We start from the raw sequence: 19,268 nt of genomic DNA on the forward strand, positions 1-19,268 counted from the left end.
TACGGTGTTTTTTCAAGGCCGTATGGTGATAGTATGGCCTGTACGGTGGGTAGGAACAGCCGTATGGAAACAATATTAGCCGTATGGTGGTAGGGTAGGTAATGCCGTACAGAAGTAAAGGGGGGTGCAAGGGAGTTTGCTGTACGGTGAAGTTGAACTGGCTGTACGGTGAAGTTGCTGCTGTACGGTGACCACTATAGACAATGAAGGGCGTACGGATGCTGAATAGTGTCAAAGACGCCGTACGGAATGAAGAATGTGCAAGAGGTATGCCGTACGGGATGTGTAGTATGGTGATCTTGTAGGGGAGTACGGCAATGGGGTTTGTACTGTGTGATGGAATTAGAATATGAGGCCTTATGTTGAAAGGGGTGTATTCGTACGGGTTGCAAGGCGAATGCAAGATGGAGGGGAAAAGAGCCGAACACCATAAACATCAACTATTATTATTAATGGCAAACAACAATGTAAACACCATACAATGCCTGTACTAGTTTGGATGAACATTCACAGATTGATAAGTATATGCAAATAATGAGAGCACTCCAATTTGCCGGATATAGACCAGTTGAACACCGACGGAATAGGGTGAGGGCTGAATCCCACCGAAACCGTGCAAGCCAAATAGGGAAGGTCTTTCACTTCTGAAATGGCGAACAATGCCGAGCTCCAATAGGAATCTGCAGTACAGAGAGATATAATCCAAAAGCATGCCTACAACTTTCTACAAGCCGCGCCTAAATACCCATTGGGAAAAGCTTTCCGAGGATGTACAAAGTTAGCCGACGGCAACACAAACTATGAAAACTAAATAAAAATGGGTCCAAGATAAAATAAATGAATTGGCCCCTTACAAAGATTAAATGAGTACATTAATTTTATGATGGGGACATTACAGATGTTTTGTTTTTCTTTTCCCTGGACATTGTTTAGTGTTCCCATTGTTGGCTGGCTTCTCTTGGTGTGTTCTGGCTGCCTCTTAGACCCTCTTTGTGGTCTCTTGTTGGACATCTATAAAATTATCTTATCTTATTGGTTGACTTATTTCATCGTTTTGCTACAACAGCCACAGTTGATAAAATTCGTGTTTGAATCTTCTAAATGATGTTTCCAAGTAGTCAATGGCTATTCACATTCAGATTTGAGTATTGTTATTATGTCAAAAGTTACATACCAGCCGTACATGGTCAAATAAGTTCAAATCAGCGAGCATGCTTGTGGAAGTTTGTTGTTTACATGCTATATCCAATGCCGCTGATATATTTGGGAGCTTATTACAGCATATTAAGGTTTGATTCTTGTGTTTCCAGCCACTTATTCAAATTTCAATTTTCTGTTTTAGTTAGTATCTTGCTTCAAAACCAGAAAATACAAAAAAACAGAAAACAGACAAAATTACTAATGAGGGAGATTATGTAACTAGGCAAAATGTAAACTGAAGTATACATAATGCTGCCAACACAAGGTATTGATGGTAAATGTATAATAGTTATTGAAAACCTTGATTGGCCATTTCAGATGAGGATGGCATCTTATGCTAACAATTTTGCTAAAATGTTAATTATTGAAGATTTCCATTAACAAATAAGCTGGAACGAGTATAAATTGGTGAGTTCCTTAAGTAATTAAAAAAAAAATTATTTAGGCATACAGATGCTTAGACTTCAATTCAAGACCTTTGCTTGACTTCTCTAGCTTACTCAGCATCATGGAGCAAAGCAGTCTTAACCATTTTCATGTCAATGCTTAATTTTGTGGGTTAGAGTTAACTAGCATTGTATGTGTTGGCTTTGATGAGAAGAATTTTAATGTTTAGCAATGACTGGCCCACCTTAAGCTATCTCTGTGATTCTACGATAGCTGTTGTATGTTTCATTTAAAAATATAAAATTGATATTAGCACTAGTTTGTTTAAATCATATTGAATTGGCTTGAAACAAGGACTTTACATCTGTTTAGTATAATAACGTTCATTATTCTTGTGTATATAATTGCAACTTAAAACTTATTACATTGTGAACAATGCTTGGTTAAATTTAGTTGCTTGTAGTTTCTGGAACACATGCACAATTCATTTGTTCATTGTCGTTGCATGTATGCATAAATCCTTGTCCAATAAGTTTGCACAATGTGAAATAGAGGAGAGAATAACTTGATATGATGAAGCTGAACAACTTTAAATAAAGACTGGTCTTTGCACTCAAGCTGGTTGGTGATGTTGAGTGTTCAACATTTATATTTGACAATTTATGCAGACAGAGAGTTACATGGTAGACATCTAGAATAATTGATATTGGTAACTATAAAGAGTTCTGATTATTGATACAAATTATGTTGACATTTTTGCAACTCATGTTATTTGTAGCTGCAGACTGGACTAAACAAAATAAGTTTTGTAATTTGAATTGGACATATACAGGGAGCAAGGAAACACAGGCCAGCTGATTTATTGTCTTACTAAAGCAGTGAAAGCAGATCCAGATGACATGGCTATCAAATGGGATCGTGCTTCCTTGTATGTTGATCTTAATGATTACCACAGGGCAGCAGAAGCATTTGATCAAATAGCAGCTTATCGTCCATCTGATGTTGAAGCATGGAAGATGGCTGCAAAGGTTTGAATTGTACAAATTATTGGATTTAATAAAATATAGAACAATAGGTTTTTTTAATTTTTAAGTACAATTAGTTAGAGTCAATAATTATGCTACTTTTTGTTTCTTATGTTGAAATGAGAGATTAAAAGATTTACTGATATAGATTACTCAATGTCTTTTTAATTGTTTGAGAAAATGAAATTGATAAGTTTTTAATTTTTTTTCTTATAGTTTAGTTAGTTTAGACCACCTTTTAAATAAACTATTAAAGAAAGCCTGCTACTCCTTAGTTCAGAGAATCATTTTTTGGAATTAATATTGTAAATTAATTAATACATATCTCATTCCTTCAACAACCGATTTGTGCCAAGCTATAATTTAATTCACAGGGACTAATCTTCCACGAGCTCAACTAATACACTTTGCAGTCATTGCATTAGTTGATGAACCTTTGTGTAGCTTCCATCACTGACTGGGATTTGTGCCTGATGATCTGTATTTCCTAGGCTGTTTTCTAGCTTGCTGTATGCAAATCAACCAGTCTATGGAGGTAAGCTTTCCAATGCAGTTGGTGATTTGGAATTATAATACCAGCAACCATTTCATTGCATCTATTATAGGTTCAACAGATAGATTAGTGTCCCTATATTTATTACCTTTTCTAGAAGATCTTCATCTGTTTTTGGCCGAAGATAAGGTGTAACCAATGAGTCAAGAATTGGTTTAGGCAAGAATTTGTGGATAGCATATGACACAAGGTTCGAGTTTGTATTTGTATTTGACAACGACAAATTTTGGATGAAATTTACCAAGAGGAATAAGTCTAAAAGAAGAAACATTGTAGTTAAAGAAATCTGATTTTTAAATATATGTAATATATCTACCAAACAATCATATATACTCTTTATTTTATACCACATAAATATGATTTATGTATTTTTTTGTATTTATTATTTTAAAATTCTTGCTAGTAAAAGAAATAATAATAAATATTTATATATACATATACATATATGTACATATATATATATATATATGTACATATGTACATATATATATGTACATATGTACATATATATATGTACATATGTACATATATATATGTACATATGTACATATATATATGTACATATGTACATATATATATATATATATATATATATATAAATATATATATATAGACACACATATATACATATATATACATGCACATACACACACATACAACTATCATATATACTCTTTATTTTATACCACATAAATATGATTTATATATTTTTTTGTATTTATTATTTTAGAATTCTTGCTAGTAAAAGAAATAATAATAAATATTTATATATACATATACATATATGTACATATATATATATATATGTTTATATGTACATATATATATATATATGTACGTATATATATATATATATATATATATATATACGTACATATGTACATAGACACACACACACACACACATACACACACACACACACACACATATATATATATATATAGACACACATATATACATATATATACATGCACATACACACACATACATACATATATTTTTGATCGGTATAAGATTAATTAGAAAGAGTTTTGGTACTAGCATGGAGTAGGGGTGGCTACAAATAAGATGCCACCTCCCCAAATAACAAGGCTCCATAGAGCAAAGAAATAAGAACCAAGTATTTCAACCAGCTCCACTCTTAGTATCTAAGTGGAGAAGCATATCAAAGGTGCCTGCCTTCTTTTCCTTCTTGTCCCTTTTCCCTTTTATTACTTCCTAGCCTTCCTCCATCTTTGCAACCCCCTCCTTCCATACTGTTGGATCCTTGAGAGTTTACACCACCTCCCTCAACTAAGCAATGAAAGCTCACCTAAACTCTTCCCTACACCTCAAAGGCTACCTCCATTGTCAGAATCTGCATTGCCCATTGCTGCTATACATCATATGATATCTGAAGTTGTGCCAGAGAACACTTCTTATCCACTTGATTAGCTTCATTCCTCCCTAGAGATTATTTAACAATATTAGCACTATTATTCATTTATTATCATATTCCCTACAGAGGCATTTGAGACAATACACTCCATACCCCGTTGTTCCAAAGCATCTTCTTGCCCCTTTACAATCTGTGGGGATCTTCCACTAAAAGAGTGGGGACACCCCTTTATCGGTAAGCCTGTTTGTGAACTTTTTTCTTGATATAGTTTGCAATGACATGCTTTTCCTGAAAACCTTTTTTGCATCTAAAGGGAATGCCTTCCTAATCTATAAGTTGAAGCAATTCACCACTAGCCATTTTCAGTGATAAATCCACGAGAAGGGCTTTTGACAAATCCACTCGATTGGAATGCAGGTACAGGAAGTACAAAAGAAATCTAAGAATCTTTCATCCATTTCTTTCGTCCACCCCAAAAATCTTCCAATTGTATTCCCAATAGCTTCAAAACAGGAATCAAATCAAAGATGTAATAGAAAATTTAGTAATCTTACCCATAAAGGAACCTTGTCGAATGATTCAGGTGTAGGGTTGAAGGTTGAGTGTTGAGTACCAAGTTTTCATAGTAGCATCTGCTTCTCTTCTCTACTCCAGTGATTTGTGCAGAGAATTTTCTTTTGACTTCACATGTTTGAATACTATAATAAAGAACCCTTAGGGTTCAGGGTATATCTAAAGCTTACCCTTGAGAATGGGGCACTATAAATCTAATAGCCCCTTATGAAGCTCTCCTAGGCTTTGTTAAAAGCTTGTAAATCTTCCTATCAACACCAACTAAAAAACATAAAATAAACTATACATAATAATATTTAAAATATAGAAGACAATAAATGTTATATATATATATATATTAGAAATAGATATATAATATATTCTATAAACATAAATATGTGATTTTTTAGAAATATTTAAAAACATAATATAAATAAATAGTACTAGTAATATATAAAAAATAATAAAATACAGATGCACAACACTATGCGAAACAAAGAAACCTTAGTTTGAAGGCAAATATAGGGGGATGTTTAGAACTAAGACTTACAAGGTGCGACATTCATGATAGATAATTTGCTTCCTTCTATTTGTATGTTTGTAGGTATTACTTCTCGTCCATCTAAGAAACAAAATAGTACTGAAGACAGGAAAAAAGGCAGAAAAAGGTTTGTTCCTCTAGTATAATGAAAAAATGAAGAGAAAAATCTAAAAACAATCTTTTAAGATAACATCATTTACCTGTATGAATATTAAACAAATTTCAATAATTTTTTAATTACTGTTTTGAAGTTTCCTAAATTTCAAACTTCATGGCTGAAATTTTGTGAATCTTGTGACGTAGATGACAGTAATAGACAAATTCTTTTCTTGATCACACAAACTTTTTTTTGTTATAGATATTTATTGCCAAGGTCTCTCTCGTACCTTCAAGTATACTTTGTTCTATGTAATGTGTTTAAATGGAGTGTTCCATGGGGATGCATCCCCCCACCCCCCAAAAAGGTCATGGAGTTTTTGAGACGGGGATGTTTCAGGGATGAGGGGACACCTCCAAAACATCTTTTCCACCACACTCTCACCTCTACCATGTTTCTCCGCTGACTCGGGGACGTTTCCCTTTATTACAAGCAAAGAAAAGATTTTTCCTTAAGAGGAGATGTTGTTGGGGATGCGGAGAAGTCTGAAAGACACCCAAAAGTCCTTCAACATCAAAGAAACTTCCAAGCATTTTCCTCTGAAAATGTTAAAAACAAAAACAAATAATAACTTAAATAAACTATATCAATAAAACCCTAAGTTGTTTTAAAGATAAAAAAGTTTACTTCTAGGAGGCTAGAGAAGTTTGTCGCAGTACATAGTGCATTGTTTATGGCAGTACAATAGTGAGTTGTGTCTCATTGATGTAGAGCCAAAAAAGCTAGCACAGAGCGATGATGATGCTATAGAGTTAGGGCTGGTTGATATTGGTACGGATGATCTTGTGGGGTCCAACAGTTTGAGTGACGAGGACATTGAGGAGTTAGGTGAGGAGAGGAGCTTGGGATGATTAGACTTGTTTGACTTGACCTCTAGTATTTACTGTTTAGTATTTTGTTTTTGAAGTTTGAAGTTTGAACATTGTTGAATCTTGATAACTTGATCTGTTGATTGTAATTTTGATGAACATTGAATCGTGATTAATTTGGTTGTAAAATGAGAATTTTAAATTTTGAATTTTTTTGCTATATTTGATAAATATATTTTCAATTTTGACTTTTGTCATTTGAATACTACTACTAGACTCTAGTTATTATGTTATACATCTTTTTCTTTTTAAACCAAATGGTAATATTCCAAGTGCTAATATTAATACTATATGTATTATCATTGTGTCAGCATTGTTGTTTACCGTACGGGGTAAACGGTTTATTAATGCATGGGGACGATAGACAAGAATATGTAACATAGAAGTATTCTTTTTATTATTCGCACGTATGCCGAAGATACTACATATTGATATGATTGCTTGCAATGATGATTACAACAATGATCCAAAGTCCATTCCGGACGGTATACATATACCATTCTGAAGGGGTGACTCAACCGTCACGCATCCTTTTGGATGCTAATCTACCCGAAATATCCACCCGTGCCGCTTTCTTTGCTTCCAACTCTTGGGTACATTGAGCCAAGTGTCATTGTACTGGCTTCAATTGGACGATCAACTCCTCCCGAGCTCTCTATGCATCCACCAAGACAGCTTCACGTCCAACACCTACTCCAAGTGCCTCAACGTGTATCACCCCTCTCGAAAGGCTTGCTTTATTGTTCTCTCTACCTCTGGTACACAGACACTCCATGCTTGTAGCAACTCTAGGTCTCATCAACTGGTCATACTTCCCACAACTGATAATTGAATCGATTGGGCGTCTAGGAGGCAACGCCCCCAGTGGGGTTGAGGGGCAGCGGCTCCGCGGGGTCCTGGGGCAACTACTTATGTTTGTGATTTTCTTCCGATCCCACACTCTTTCTGGCAACTGCTTATGTTTTACTACCTGTTTATGTCTTTCCCTTCCCTTGGGCATCATGTGTTATTCATTCTGAACGTTTTTGATTTGTTGTCTTTTTTTTTTGGTTTTTTTTGCTCCTCATCTGGCTGCTTCCTTATGGTTTTCTGCTAGGCGAGTAGATACTCTTCAGTTTGCTCCCCCCTTAGTCATACAACAAGGCATTTGTATGTAGCCGTATGGTGCTCAAGATTGCTTGCTATGATTGTACAACATGTTCAACCTGTTTTGCATCTTGTACAGACTATGCGTTTTGGCGTTCCTTCATCCATACGGTAGCTCTTTTGAAATCCGTACGGTGCATGGTTTGAACTCAATATTCCTGAATTTCGTACGGGCTATACGGTGCCTACTTATTTCATTTCTGCGTCCTTACGATATGTGCAGGATGGTGGTGGTGATTTCATACGGTTTCCTTTCTGGCTTATGGTGATTAAGATGTTCTGTGCTTAAATCGTCGTACGATATACAATTTTCTGCTGCTCTCTCCGATGTACGGTGTCTTTGATATGTCTGTACGGTCTTCAGCCTTCCTTACGGTCTTCAATATCTCTTCTTCAGTCGTACAGTGTTCAAATGGGCTATACGGTGTTCATACCCTGTCTTTTAAGTTTTGTAAAATATTTTTTTAATAATATTGACTCTTTTTTTTTTCTTCAATTGTTCGTCGACAGGGGAGTATTCCTTTCGTGATAGATTTTTAACTTTGACCCATTCACTGAGTCCGGTACTTCCTTCTTGTCGAGCATCCTTGATCGCCTTGTTATCACCAACTTCTCGTATCTTGTATGATCCTATCCATTTGACTCTGAACTTTCCAGGTTTGATTTCATTCCGCCCATTATACTTCAACACTAACTGGCCTAGTTGAAACTTATTTAATTTTAGGTGTTTATCATGCCATGTTTTGCGCCGATTCTATGTCAGCTCCGTGGCCCATTGTGCCTGCAATTGTCGCTCATCAAATTTATTTAAGTTACACGATCTCTCCCTTAGGTTTTCCATATCGCCCAGTTTGTTCTCGAAACTCGGTATCGTGAATTCCATTGGCTGCCACTCCTTGTCGTCAATAACTGTATTCTTGATTTTAGAACCTTCACTCCGTACTGCTGAAGTTTTTATTAAGCCCGTCCTCTTTGTTTCCTGTGCAAACCGTATGATGTGTTTTCCTTGCTACCAACACCTTTCTACTAATTTTGTGGTGTGGTGTAACCTTTTCTTTCTGTACGGTCCGTTCACCGTGTATTGTACGGTGGAATCTTTCCATTTGCTGCCTTTAGTTTCAGTTGTAATCACCTTTCCTTCTTCCGCTTCTCTGTATTCCTTCAAACATTCATTTTCCTCTCCCTTTTTGTTGACCCTTAACATATTATAGCTCGGAAAGAGCTCGTAATCCTCCATCTGCCAGTGGAAAAGGCCGTTCAACGAGTCTAGGTCGTCCTCATTCGACCCTTCTTCCAGTCTCAATACTCCCCCTTCATTAGGTTCCATTCTCTTCTTCCCCTCGTCATCCCCTCCACCTTCGCCTTTGGAATCCGACGACGCTGCCTCCTCATGTACCATTTGTGTGTGCAGGTCAATTATGAATCTTTTGCCTCCGCGCTCCATTAATAGGGTATTTCGTTTTCAGTCATGTTTTACATTTGCTTGTACTAACCAACTCTGTCAAAAAATAGCGTCATATCTTCTCCTTTTTAGTGGAATGCCCACGAAATCCAGTAAAAATGGTTGCGTTCCAATAGTTACTGGTTGTGCCATCAAGGTTCCCAATGGTTTGATCCCGTGCTGGTTTGCCTTGAGCAATTGGAAGGTTGGTGGCCACAGCGTAGGCTGTCCTAATTTTTTCCATACATCCTCTAGTAACACATTCACGCCTGATCCTCCATCTATAATTGTGTCTGTTAGAACGGTTCCCAGAATACCCATCTTGATTAGTGTTGGATGTCTTCCCGTCATAAGTGCCAGTAGCATTGGGTCTGTTGCCGTCGTTCCACTATCATCCCTTCCTATTTCCTCTGTTGCTTTCGGAAATGGTGTCATATTCATATAGCCATACGCAACTGTGGTGTCATGAGAAGAAGGTCATTTAGTTTAATAGGAACTTCTGTTTGCATTATCTGCCTCATTATGTTTTGCTCAACCATGTTCCTTTTCGAGGTGTCGACAGTGTATTTTACTTGCAGTTTTCCGGTTCCCATTTTTTTTTCTAGCTCTGCTCGTGTTTGTTGCAACCTTTTCTTCTCTTCCTCTGCATTCGGGTACCTTGCCTTCTTAGCTTGCTCTCGTGTGATGGCTAGTATTTTCTCATCGCATGCTTCAATGTTTAACAAATTTATCCCCTTCTTTGGGCATTTTGAATCCTCGTGGTTTCCCAGACCACACCATCTGCACAATAGCTACGACGTCTCCTTCATAGTACAATCTCTGGCTAAGTGCCCCCAGAGGTTGCACACACGACACTGTATCATCGACTGTCCGCTCGCATCGTATTGTATTTGACTTCGGCCTCCATTATTATTGTTATTATTGTTTTTGGTGTTGTTGTTTTGTCCCCTTCTGTTGTTTCTGTACCCACCCTAGGTGGCACCGTTATTGTTTGTGTTTCTAATCCCTCATGACGTGCAAGCTTCCTGTGTAAGGAGCACTTGTTGATGCCCTCTTGTCTTCATATTGAATGAGCATTCCTTTGTGGAATGTCCCGCAATTTGGCAGATATCACAGAATTGGTTCTTCGGATAAGATCCCTTTGTGTGACCTTCTGTCTTGCATTTTGTGCACCATAGCTTACTTTCCTTAGTCTAGCTATTCTCTTTTTGCATACTCTTAAATTCTTTCATCATTCTGATCATATCCTTCTGAAGAGCTCGAACTTCTTACTGTCCTTTTCGTCACCATTGCTATCTTCCTTAGAAGACGATTCATTAAAGTCGGATGAGCTGCCTTTCTTCTTCTTTTTCATTTTTTGTTCACTCTCTAAGTCCATCGCCCGATTGTATGCTTCGGTGTACGACGACGGCGACACAATCTTCATCTTTCTTTTTAACTTTGGGCATGGTCCTTCAATGAACCATCTCTTTTTCAGCTCGTCTGCCGGCTTACTTTCAATTTTATTTACTAATTCTTTTAGGGCCCGTTTGGTTGCAGGCATAGGAATAGAGAATTAGAATGGAAATTTGAAATAGGAATGGAAATGGGGAATGGGAATGGAAAAGAGCAATCCAATTCTTGTTTGGTTTGCCTGGTATTTGATTGGGAATATGTTACTCCCTTGTAAAGTAAGAAATGCATACTTCAAAAGAGACACCCGCCGAAGGTTGTAGAACAAAAAGTAGTAGTGCTGTCCACCATGCTTCTATTCCCAGTAACAATGGTGGAATTCATCCCATTCCCAATCAGCATGAGATTTGTCTTCTTTTTACTGACATCAACGTTCTCTCCTGTACAATCTTGAGCCACCACAACATCTGCTTGTATATCATCTGTACTCTCCTATAGAACCCTGCGATCCTAGGCAGATAACCATGTAGGCAAATCATAACCGACGCCATGGCGGTCAGATAACAAACCACAGTTATGAACAATAGATTTGGAATCATCGGCTAAGTTAACAATGCCCATAAACATGGTAAGTGCAACACTGATTGATTGAGAAATGTGAATAGTTCAACTGTAAACCCCAAAAAATATCAATGCCTACCACAGACTCGATGAGATTGTGAAATATGATTAAGTGAGATTGAGAATAGGAAGGGGCATTTCAATTACAAGTATTTTTGGGATTAGACAAAAGCTCATTTTGGGCTATTTTGGGAATTCGTAATCCTATTCTACATTCCAATTCTGCCAATCAAATAAAGAATATAATTTGTATTCTAATTTCCAATGCCAATTCCCGTACTATTCCAGCAACCAAACGAGCCCTTAGTTTTTTGGCATAGACAGTGGCTGTTTCATTTTTCCCTTGCTTTGTGGAGTAGATTTCTGCTACTATCTCATTATTGTCTCGCAACAATTGAAACTCTGTGATAAACTCCTTTTTAACTCCGACCCATGTAGTTAATTTTTGGGGATCAGCGTCGGCAAACCAATCAATTGTTACACCCCTCAGAGTTGCTGGGAATTGTTGGACCCACCCATCTGTGTCGATTACACCATTCGTCGTCCAAATTGTTTCGTATGTCTTACAGTGTTTGATTGGATCGGCCATTCCATCACTATTAAACTTTGGCAATTTTTCCTTTGGTCCTGCTATTACTATTTGACTTTGAGGTACTTGTGTACCCGTGCTATTATGCACACCTACGCTATTTTGCTTAGCCGCGCTATTCTGCACATCTGCGCCGTTTCGGATAGTTGTCTTATTTCCAACAGCCGTGTTGCTTGGTGAAAAAGGGTTTTCCTCAAGCGAAGTTGTTCGTTCGGGAGGTGTATCGCGGACGAAGAGTTCACTCCACACTCATGCTCCCTCAACACTTGAAACCGTGTGAGTTACTTCCCTTCCATCTGGATTCTCTACCCTCGATGTATACAAGTTAAGGAATTCCTCCCTTGTTTCTTCCACCAAATTCAACCGTTGTCGAATTTCTTCGAGCAATTCCTCGGTACTACTTTGTCTGCTAGGTGAATGCACTCCCTCTGTCTGTGCCCTTTCACCCTCTCGGTGTTCGTCGGTAATCTGTTGAAGCTTCCGTCTGCGCTCTGCTTGTTGTGCCAAAATTAAAATTTCTTGTGCTGTGCGTATTTCATCTTTTTCCTTTATCTTATTCCTATCCTTGTTAAGTTGATTTGGCATTAGTCTTCATTCCTTTGCCTTCGTTCCAGGTCCATTGGGCAACGATGCCAAATGTTTACCGTACAGGGTAAACGGTTTATTAATGCATGCCGACAATAGACAAGAATATGTAACACAGAAGTATTTCTTTTATTACTCGCATGCATGCCGAAGATACTACATATTGATATGATTGCTTCTAATGATGATTACAACAATGATCCAAAGTCCATTCCGAACGGTGTACATATACCATTCTAAAGGGGTGACTCAACCGTCACGCATCCTCTCGGATGCTAATCTACTCGTCGGCTATTTTATAACTTTATTGACAACAATTGCCCCCTCACCATCTCACACTAGTGTCCCCCTGAAGTTCCCAAACTTAGGCCTCAAGTATCCACATCTCCAAATTCATTTCCCCATCCCCCAAGGAATGCCCCCCAACCTTATGGAACACTTCTTAAAGCAGTATTTTAGCTGTTACTTTTTTGCTTCAGCTTTCTTTAGTAGACTTTGATTTTAATAGTTTTTGTGTCTATCTTTTTCTTTATTTGAAGGACATTATATAGCAGCCATGTTGAACATTGTAATAGCTTCTTTCCTTTATTACTAAAAAGTCAAAAAATTATACAACCTTCTTGTTTGCATTTTATTAGTAGAGTATCTCAATAGGAGGACTATCTTGTTTTCATAATTGTTGTTTGTGATCGCATTTCTTTCTTTCTTTTGTATCTGATTTAGTTATGGTTAATTTTTAGTGAAAGATAATGATTAATGAGTTAGTTTGATTAGTGTGTTAGGAAAAGTGTCTCCCTCTTGCTCCCTAATGTTAAAAGTTTTAAAAATAAATTTTTTCAGGCTATAGAAAAAAAAACTCAATTAGTAGGGTATGAGGAAATGTTAGCTTGCAAATATAATTCTAGGTTGTTTGGCATCGGTTTCAAAGATGGTTGGGGGCATAGATCTCTTCAAACTCCAAAATTTTGGAAAAGGTCCTAATTGGCTTCCTTGATAAAAATTATGGCCTTTGAATTTTGGGCCTCTTACATTGAAAATGTAAAAAACATAACATGTAAAAGAGCCGTAAGAGAGAGTTTGTCTTGTTGACCAACTTATGATGTGTGTTATGATGCATAATAAGGCATCTTTGAATGGAGATAATAGAGACAAAATAGAGTATGCCAAAGTTGATTATTGGATTGTTACTTGCTTATGATAGGTGGAAGGAACATGCTATTTTTAGCTTGGGGACTTATGTTAGGATTGAGCATTGGATTTTTAACTAGCGGCTTGGGCATCTAATCTTGAGTGGTTTTAGCTCATAGTTTCATTATTACCTCCTGATGGTATCATGTATTGTTTTTTAAATCTATAATGCATTCGAGATGGAGGTTTTGATAATGAGTTGTGTAGTTCTTATAATCATGGTTAAAGGACTTAGCGATTCCCAAGGTGAGGTTGCCTCCTCGAGGTTGGGGGCCTTGTGACCCGGACTCGATCAAGTCCTGACCAAGTTTTCTTGGACTCGCCCAACAAACTGACTCATAGGACTCGTTGAGTCCCCGTTGACAAGACTTGGGCATCGGCCAACCCTCAAAAAGTGCAAAAATCTAAACATTTTAAATGTTTTTTCCATTCTTTTTTGGTATGTATTGCTTGTCTAAGACCTAAAAAGGTCATTCTATCACTTCACACAAACAATAGAGAAAGGAGGCTTGAGAGAAGAGTATTAGGGTTTAAGGAGATAGATTGGCAAATCGGTTGGCTCTCATATATCGGTTGTCAATTGTTTGTGCCGCTTTGTAGCTTGCATCTAAGCATTGAGAGGAGTTAATAGAAGCATTTGGAGCAGACTTCTACAAACTTAAGTTGCATTTCTATTTTTAGAGCAAATTTAAAGAGGTAAGATACATTTCCATGTTATTTTGTAATTTGTTTTACGTTCATGAATGATTTTTTTGGTTGCATTTGTTTGTCTTTAGAATTGTTCCATTTTATGTTGATGAAAAACTTGAAAAGTAAGCAACCCTAGTGTTTGTAAATTGAATTTTCTATATTGTAGATGCTTATTTTTATTAAATTATGATATATTGTAACAATAGCAACATAGTGTCTTAGCTTGAGGGTAGTGGATCTAGGCCTAAAACTAACCTTGATGCTGACACTATTGCAGTACTAAGGGATAGGACTTGGAAACATGCCATTCCTGGCCATAAAAAAGAGTTGTCACATGATGGCATTGTATGGTAACATATAATGGGGTTGGCATTAATAGGGAAGTGTAAATTGGATTTTTTATATTGTAGATGCTTATTTTTATTAAATTATGATATATTGCAATAGTAGCAACATCGTGTCTCAGCCTGAGGGTAGTGAATATAGGCCTAAAACTAACCTTGATGCTGACCCTATTGCAGTACTAAGAGATAGGGCTTGGAAACATGCCACTCCTGGCAATAAAAAAGAGTTGTTACATGTTGGCATTGTATGGTAACACATAATGGGGTAGGCATTAATAGATTGAAATATCACATTGCAAATATAGCAAGTCCTGATGCTAAACCATGCAAGGCAGTACCCTAAGATGTCATGTGTGATATGCAAGTTCTTTTAGAGGCATCTCAAGATAAAAAAGAAGCAAAAAGAAGAGATGACATACTTAGTTGGAATTGGAAGTGTAGAGGGCTCTTCAAGTTATCATCGTCAACCTCCATTTCCACGTACGAGTACTACGTGCATCTGTGAGTGTGAGCATTGGTCCTCGGGTTCATAATCAAAGATCCACACTTGATTCCATCTTTGTTCCACACTCAACTCTAGGTGCACAACCATCCCTTGGGGGCATGGCTTGGAATAAGGAGTATGAACAAACAAAGTTGACACTTGGAGATTTCTCCTACAACCACCTTCGATTTTATGCAGCAAGGTACTTATTATTTTATTGTTTAATTTGAATGTCTTATCTCACTTTCAAGACTCAAGAATCGGTATGTCTTACTTCTCTTACAACTAACTTCGTAATTATACTTATTTGATAATTTAATTTGTTTTAGGTCTCCTTATTGACAAATTGCAATAGATGTTGTTACTGTTTGTGGTCTAGGGCTCAAAGCCCCTAATGATGAGGAGCTAAAAGGTCCTATTTTGACCCAACGAGTGGCTGATGTAAAAGTTGAAATTGAGGACCGATAGAAGACATAGAACACTGCTGAGTTTTCTTGTCTCCTCATCAGGTAATTCAATATTGTATTTAGAAAGTTAGAAGTTAGTAGTAATTTGATCATTCAATTAGATACTAAATTGATTGATTATTGTACTAAATTTCTTTATTTTTTTCTTAGTTACCACATTGTTTTTGAACCGGTTGATGCCTCAGGGAAAACAAAAAATGTACAGTATCTTTGTGAGCTAATGAAGTGTTGAAGGAGGTGGGTGAGGAGAATGTGGTGCAAATAGTCATAGATAATGCAAAAAATTATGTTATTGCTGGTAAACATCTTATGGAGAGGCATCGCCTCTTATTTTGGACCCCTTGTGCTGCCCATTGTATTGACATCATGTATTGACGTCATGTTGGAGGATCATGGTAAGTTTTATTGGATAAAAAAATGTGTAGAGCAAGGAAGAAACATATGTAAAATTATATATAATAATGCTTGGGTCCTCAACCTTATGAGACAACTCACAAAGAAAAAAGAGTTGTCTCGTTTAGGGGTCACTAGATTTGCAACAAATTTTCTCACGTTGCAATCTTTTCTTAAGTCAAAGGCTGGTTCGAAATGCATTTTTGTATGTCAGGAGTGGAAAATTTCATCATATGCAAAGAGCAATGTAGGGGCCGAGGTGGTTGATTTGGGTTTTTGATGAGAGTGGCTTTTGACAACTTGCCAAGGAGATTGTGGAGGTAATTTGCCTTGTTGTTGACATTGCCCATTTCGCCATTTTTGTTAAAACACTTGTTTATGTTCATTAAAATTCACATTGTTCATTTTTAAAAGGAAAACTTAAAACTTAAAGGTTAATGTTTCTCCTTTCACAATGCTTGTAATTCATAAAGCCTCTAGTTATTCTCCTATAAATTGCTAATGGAGAGAAGCCCTCAATGGGATACATTTAGGATGGCATGGGTAGGGTAAAGAAGCCATTCAAGCTTTTTATGCAGGGAATTGGGATAAATATGGTCTCATAGAGATGTCATTGATAGGCGATGACACAATCTACTTCATAGGCCTATACATTCACTCACCCACTTCTTTAATCCGACATACCAATTCAGATCAAGTTTTAAGCCCAATGACAAGGTGTGGAGTTGCCTATATGATGTTATAGAGAGAATGTCACTCAACAAAATAGTTGGAATAGTTATAGTTTGCGAGATAGAAATGTAAAAGAAAGTACAAGGATACCTATTTGCATGAGACTTATGGAAGAAATACCAGTTAAAGTTGATGCCTAGTAAAAATCTATGATTCTGAATTCTAATTTCTAATACTATTACGGTATTACCACTTTAGAATCAAGAATCTTGATGTTATAGAGAGAATCTATGACAAGGTGTGGAGTTGCTTGTATGATGTTATGTAGAGAATGTCACTTGATGAAATAGTTGGAATAGTTATAGTTCGCAAGATAGAAATGTAAAAAAAACACAAGGAGACCTATTTGCATGAGACTTATGGAAGAAATACCAATTAAAGCTGATGCCTAGTAAAAATCTATGATTCCAAATTCTAATTTCTAATTCTATTACCACTTTAGAATCTAGCATTTTGATCGATAAAGTCAAATTTATAGAATGAATTTAAAATCTTCTTGTTTCAGATGTATGGTTGGAAATGTTTGGCACTAAGGTGTCAAATCTATAGAGGATAGTAGTTTGTATCTTGTGCGGGCCATCTAGTGCTTTTGGATGTAGACGTAATTGGAGTATGTTCAAGCATATACAGTTGAAGAAGCGCAACACGGTTGGTAGTGAGAAAGTTGAATGATCTTGTGTTTGATCACTACAACCTTCACTTTCATCACAAATAGATTTTGGGCACTGACACATCTCCTATTGTATTAGAGAAGGTTGATCTACAAGTAGGGTAGAACACAAAGATTGATGATCTTTTGTTTAGTAATGAAGTCTTGGAGTGACAGTAGCGGTGGCAATAGAGGAGGCTAGAGCACAAGGAGACCCAGTGCAGGACCTTGAGGTTGAGAGTGTTGAATACAATTCTGTGATGGAGGGATGAGGATTATAAGGATAAGTATGATGACGAGGGGGATGATCATGATGAGCATGTCCCTGAGATTCAACGTTAAACACAGGGAGAAACACTGGCTCTAGAGTCTTCCATGACCTATCGTAGGCGTACTTATAGAAAGACTTGGACATAAGCTACTGTGAACCTTTATTTTGATATATGTTTTGAACTTTTTATTCCATGGATTGCATTCTATGAATATTGTAGACATTTTATAGTGACACTATATTTCTAATGTTATTTTGTTTAAGTAATTTCTTTCAAGAAATTGCATTTATACATATGTGATCTATGAAAAGTTGTGTATGTGTTTAAAGTAGCTTCTATTTGTCTCAACTAATGTGTATTTGATGTTAATTGGTTAAAATGATGCATCGAAAAATCTTTGAATTTCATGGGTTTTTTAATTTGCAAAGTCCTTGCCGAGTCCGCCTATCAAGTTTGAGTCCGAGGCTTATAACTATGGTTACCAATTAGCACACTTATAGATGATGCTGATTAGGTTATTGAATTTCATGGGTTTTTCAATTTGCAAAGTCCTTGCCGAGTCCGCCTATCAAGTTTGAGTCCGAGGCTTATAACTATGGTTACCAATTAGCACACTTATAGATGATGCTGATCAGGTTATTGAGACTCTTGATGTGCCAGTAGTGGGTTCTTTAAAGAGTTCTATGCTAGTTTGTAACCACAGTTACAAGCTTCTGACTCGACAAGCCCAAATTGGGCTAGGACTTGGACTTGACAAATTGAAAAACCCATGAAATTAAAAGATTTTATAACATTTATAGTGTTTTTCATGCATCATTTAGCCAATTAACATCAAATACACAATAATTGAGATAAATAGAAGCTACTTGCACACATACACAACTTTTCATAGATCACATAAGTATAAATACAAATTTTTGAAAGAAATTACTTAATGTTAAACTGAATAACATAATAGAAATATAATGTTAAACTGAATAACATAATAGAAATATAGTGTCACTGTCAAATGTCTACAATATTCATGGAATATGCAATCCATTGAATCAAAAGTTCAAAACATATATCAATACAAAGGTTCATAGTAACCTATTTCCAGTCTTCCTATGAGTATGCCTAATATATAGGCCATAGAATATTCTAGAGCCATCCTCTCTCCCTGTGCCTGAGGCTGAACCTCAGTGATATGCTCATCATGATCATCCTTCTCAACGTCATACTCATCCTCATCATCAAAGTCAGATCCACCACTCTTAGCCTCAGGGTCTTGCATTGGGTTTGCTCATGCTCAAGCCTCCTCCACCGCCATCGCTATTGCCTTTGCCTCTCGATACACTTGATCAACCCACTCCAAGTCTTCATCAATGAGGATAGGATCATCAATCTCTGCGTTCTACCTTGCTTGTATATCAACCTTCTCTAATACAATAGGACATGTATCGGTGCCCAAAATTTGTTTGTGAACAAATTTGTAGTGAACAAACACAAGATCATTCAACTTGACAACCTGTTGCGTTTGTTCGAGTGTATATGCTTGAATATATTTTAATTGCATTTGCATCCTGAAGCACTAAATGAGTGACTCAAGATACGAACTGCAATCCTTTATAGAT

At 36.7% G+C, this 19,268-nt stretch overlaps 1 protein-coding gene across 3 annotated transcripts in view; it reads left to right on the forward strand.

Moving 5' to 3' along the window:
- The window catches only part of LOC149566225 (tetratricopeptide repeat (TPR)-containing protein), a 166,529-nt gene that overhangs the window by 52,231 nt on the left and 95,030 nt on the right, over positions 1-19,268 (forward strand). For all 3 annotated transcript variants that reach the window (XM_089819641.1, XM_089819642.1, XM_089819643.1), the window contains exon 5: positions 2,420-2,615. In XM_089819641.1, the coding sequence (XP_089675767.1) occupies positions 2,420-2,615 (196 nt within the window). The remainder of the gene's footprint in view (positions 1-2,419; positions 2,616-19,268) is intronic.

The sequence above is a fragment of the Cupressus sempervirens genome, chromosome 3 (assembly GCF_028749045.1).
Source record: "Cupressus sempervirens isolate cs-2001-9-10 chromosome 3, ASM2874904v1, whole genome shotgun sequence".
NCBI classification, from domain to species: Eukaryota; Viridiplantae; Streptophyta; class Pinopsida; order Cupressales; family Cupressaceae; genus Cupressus; species Cupressus sempervirens.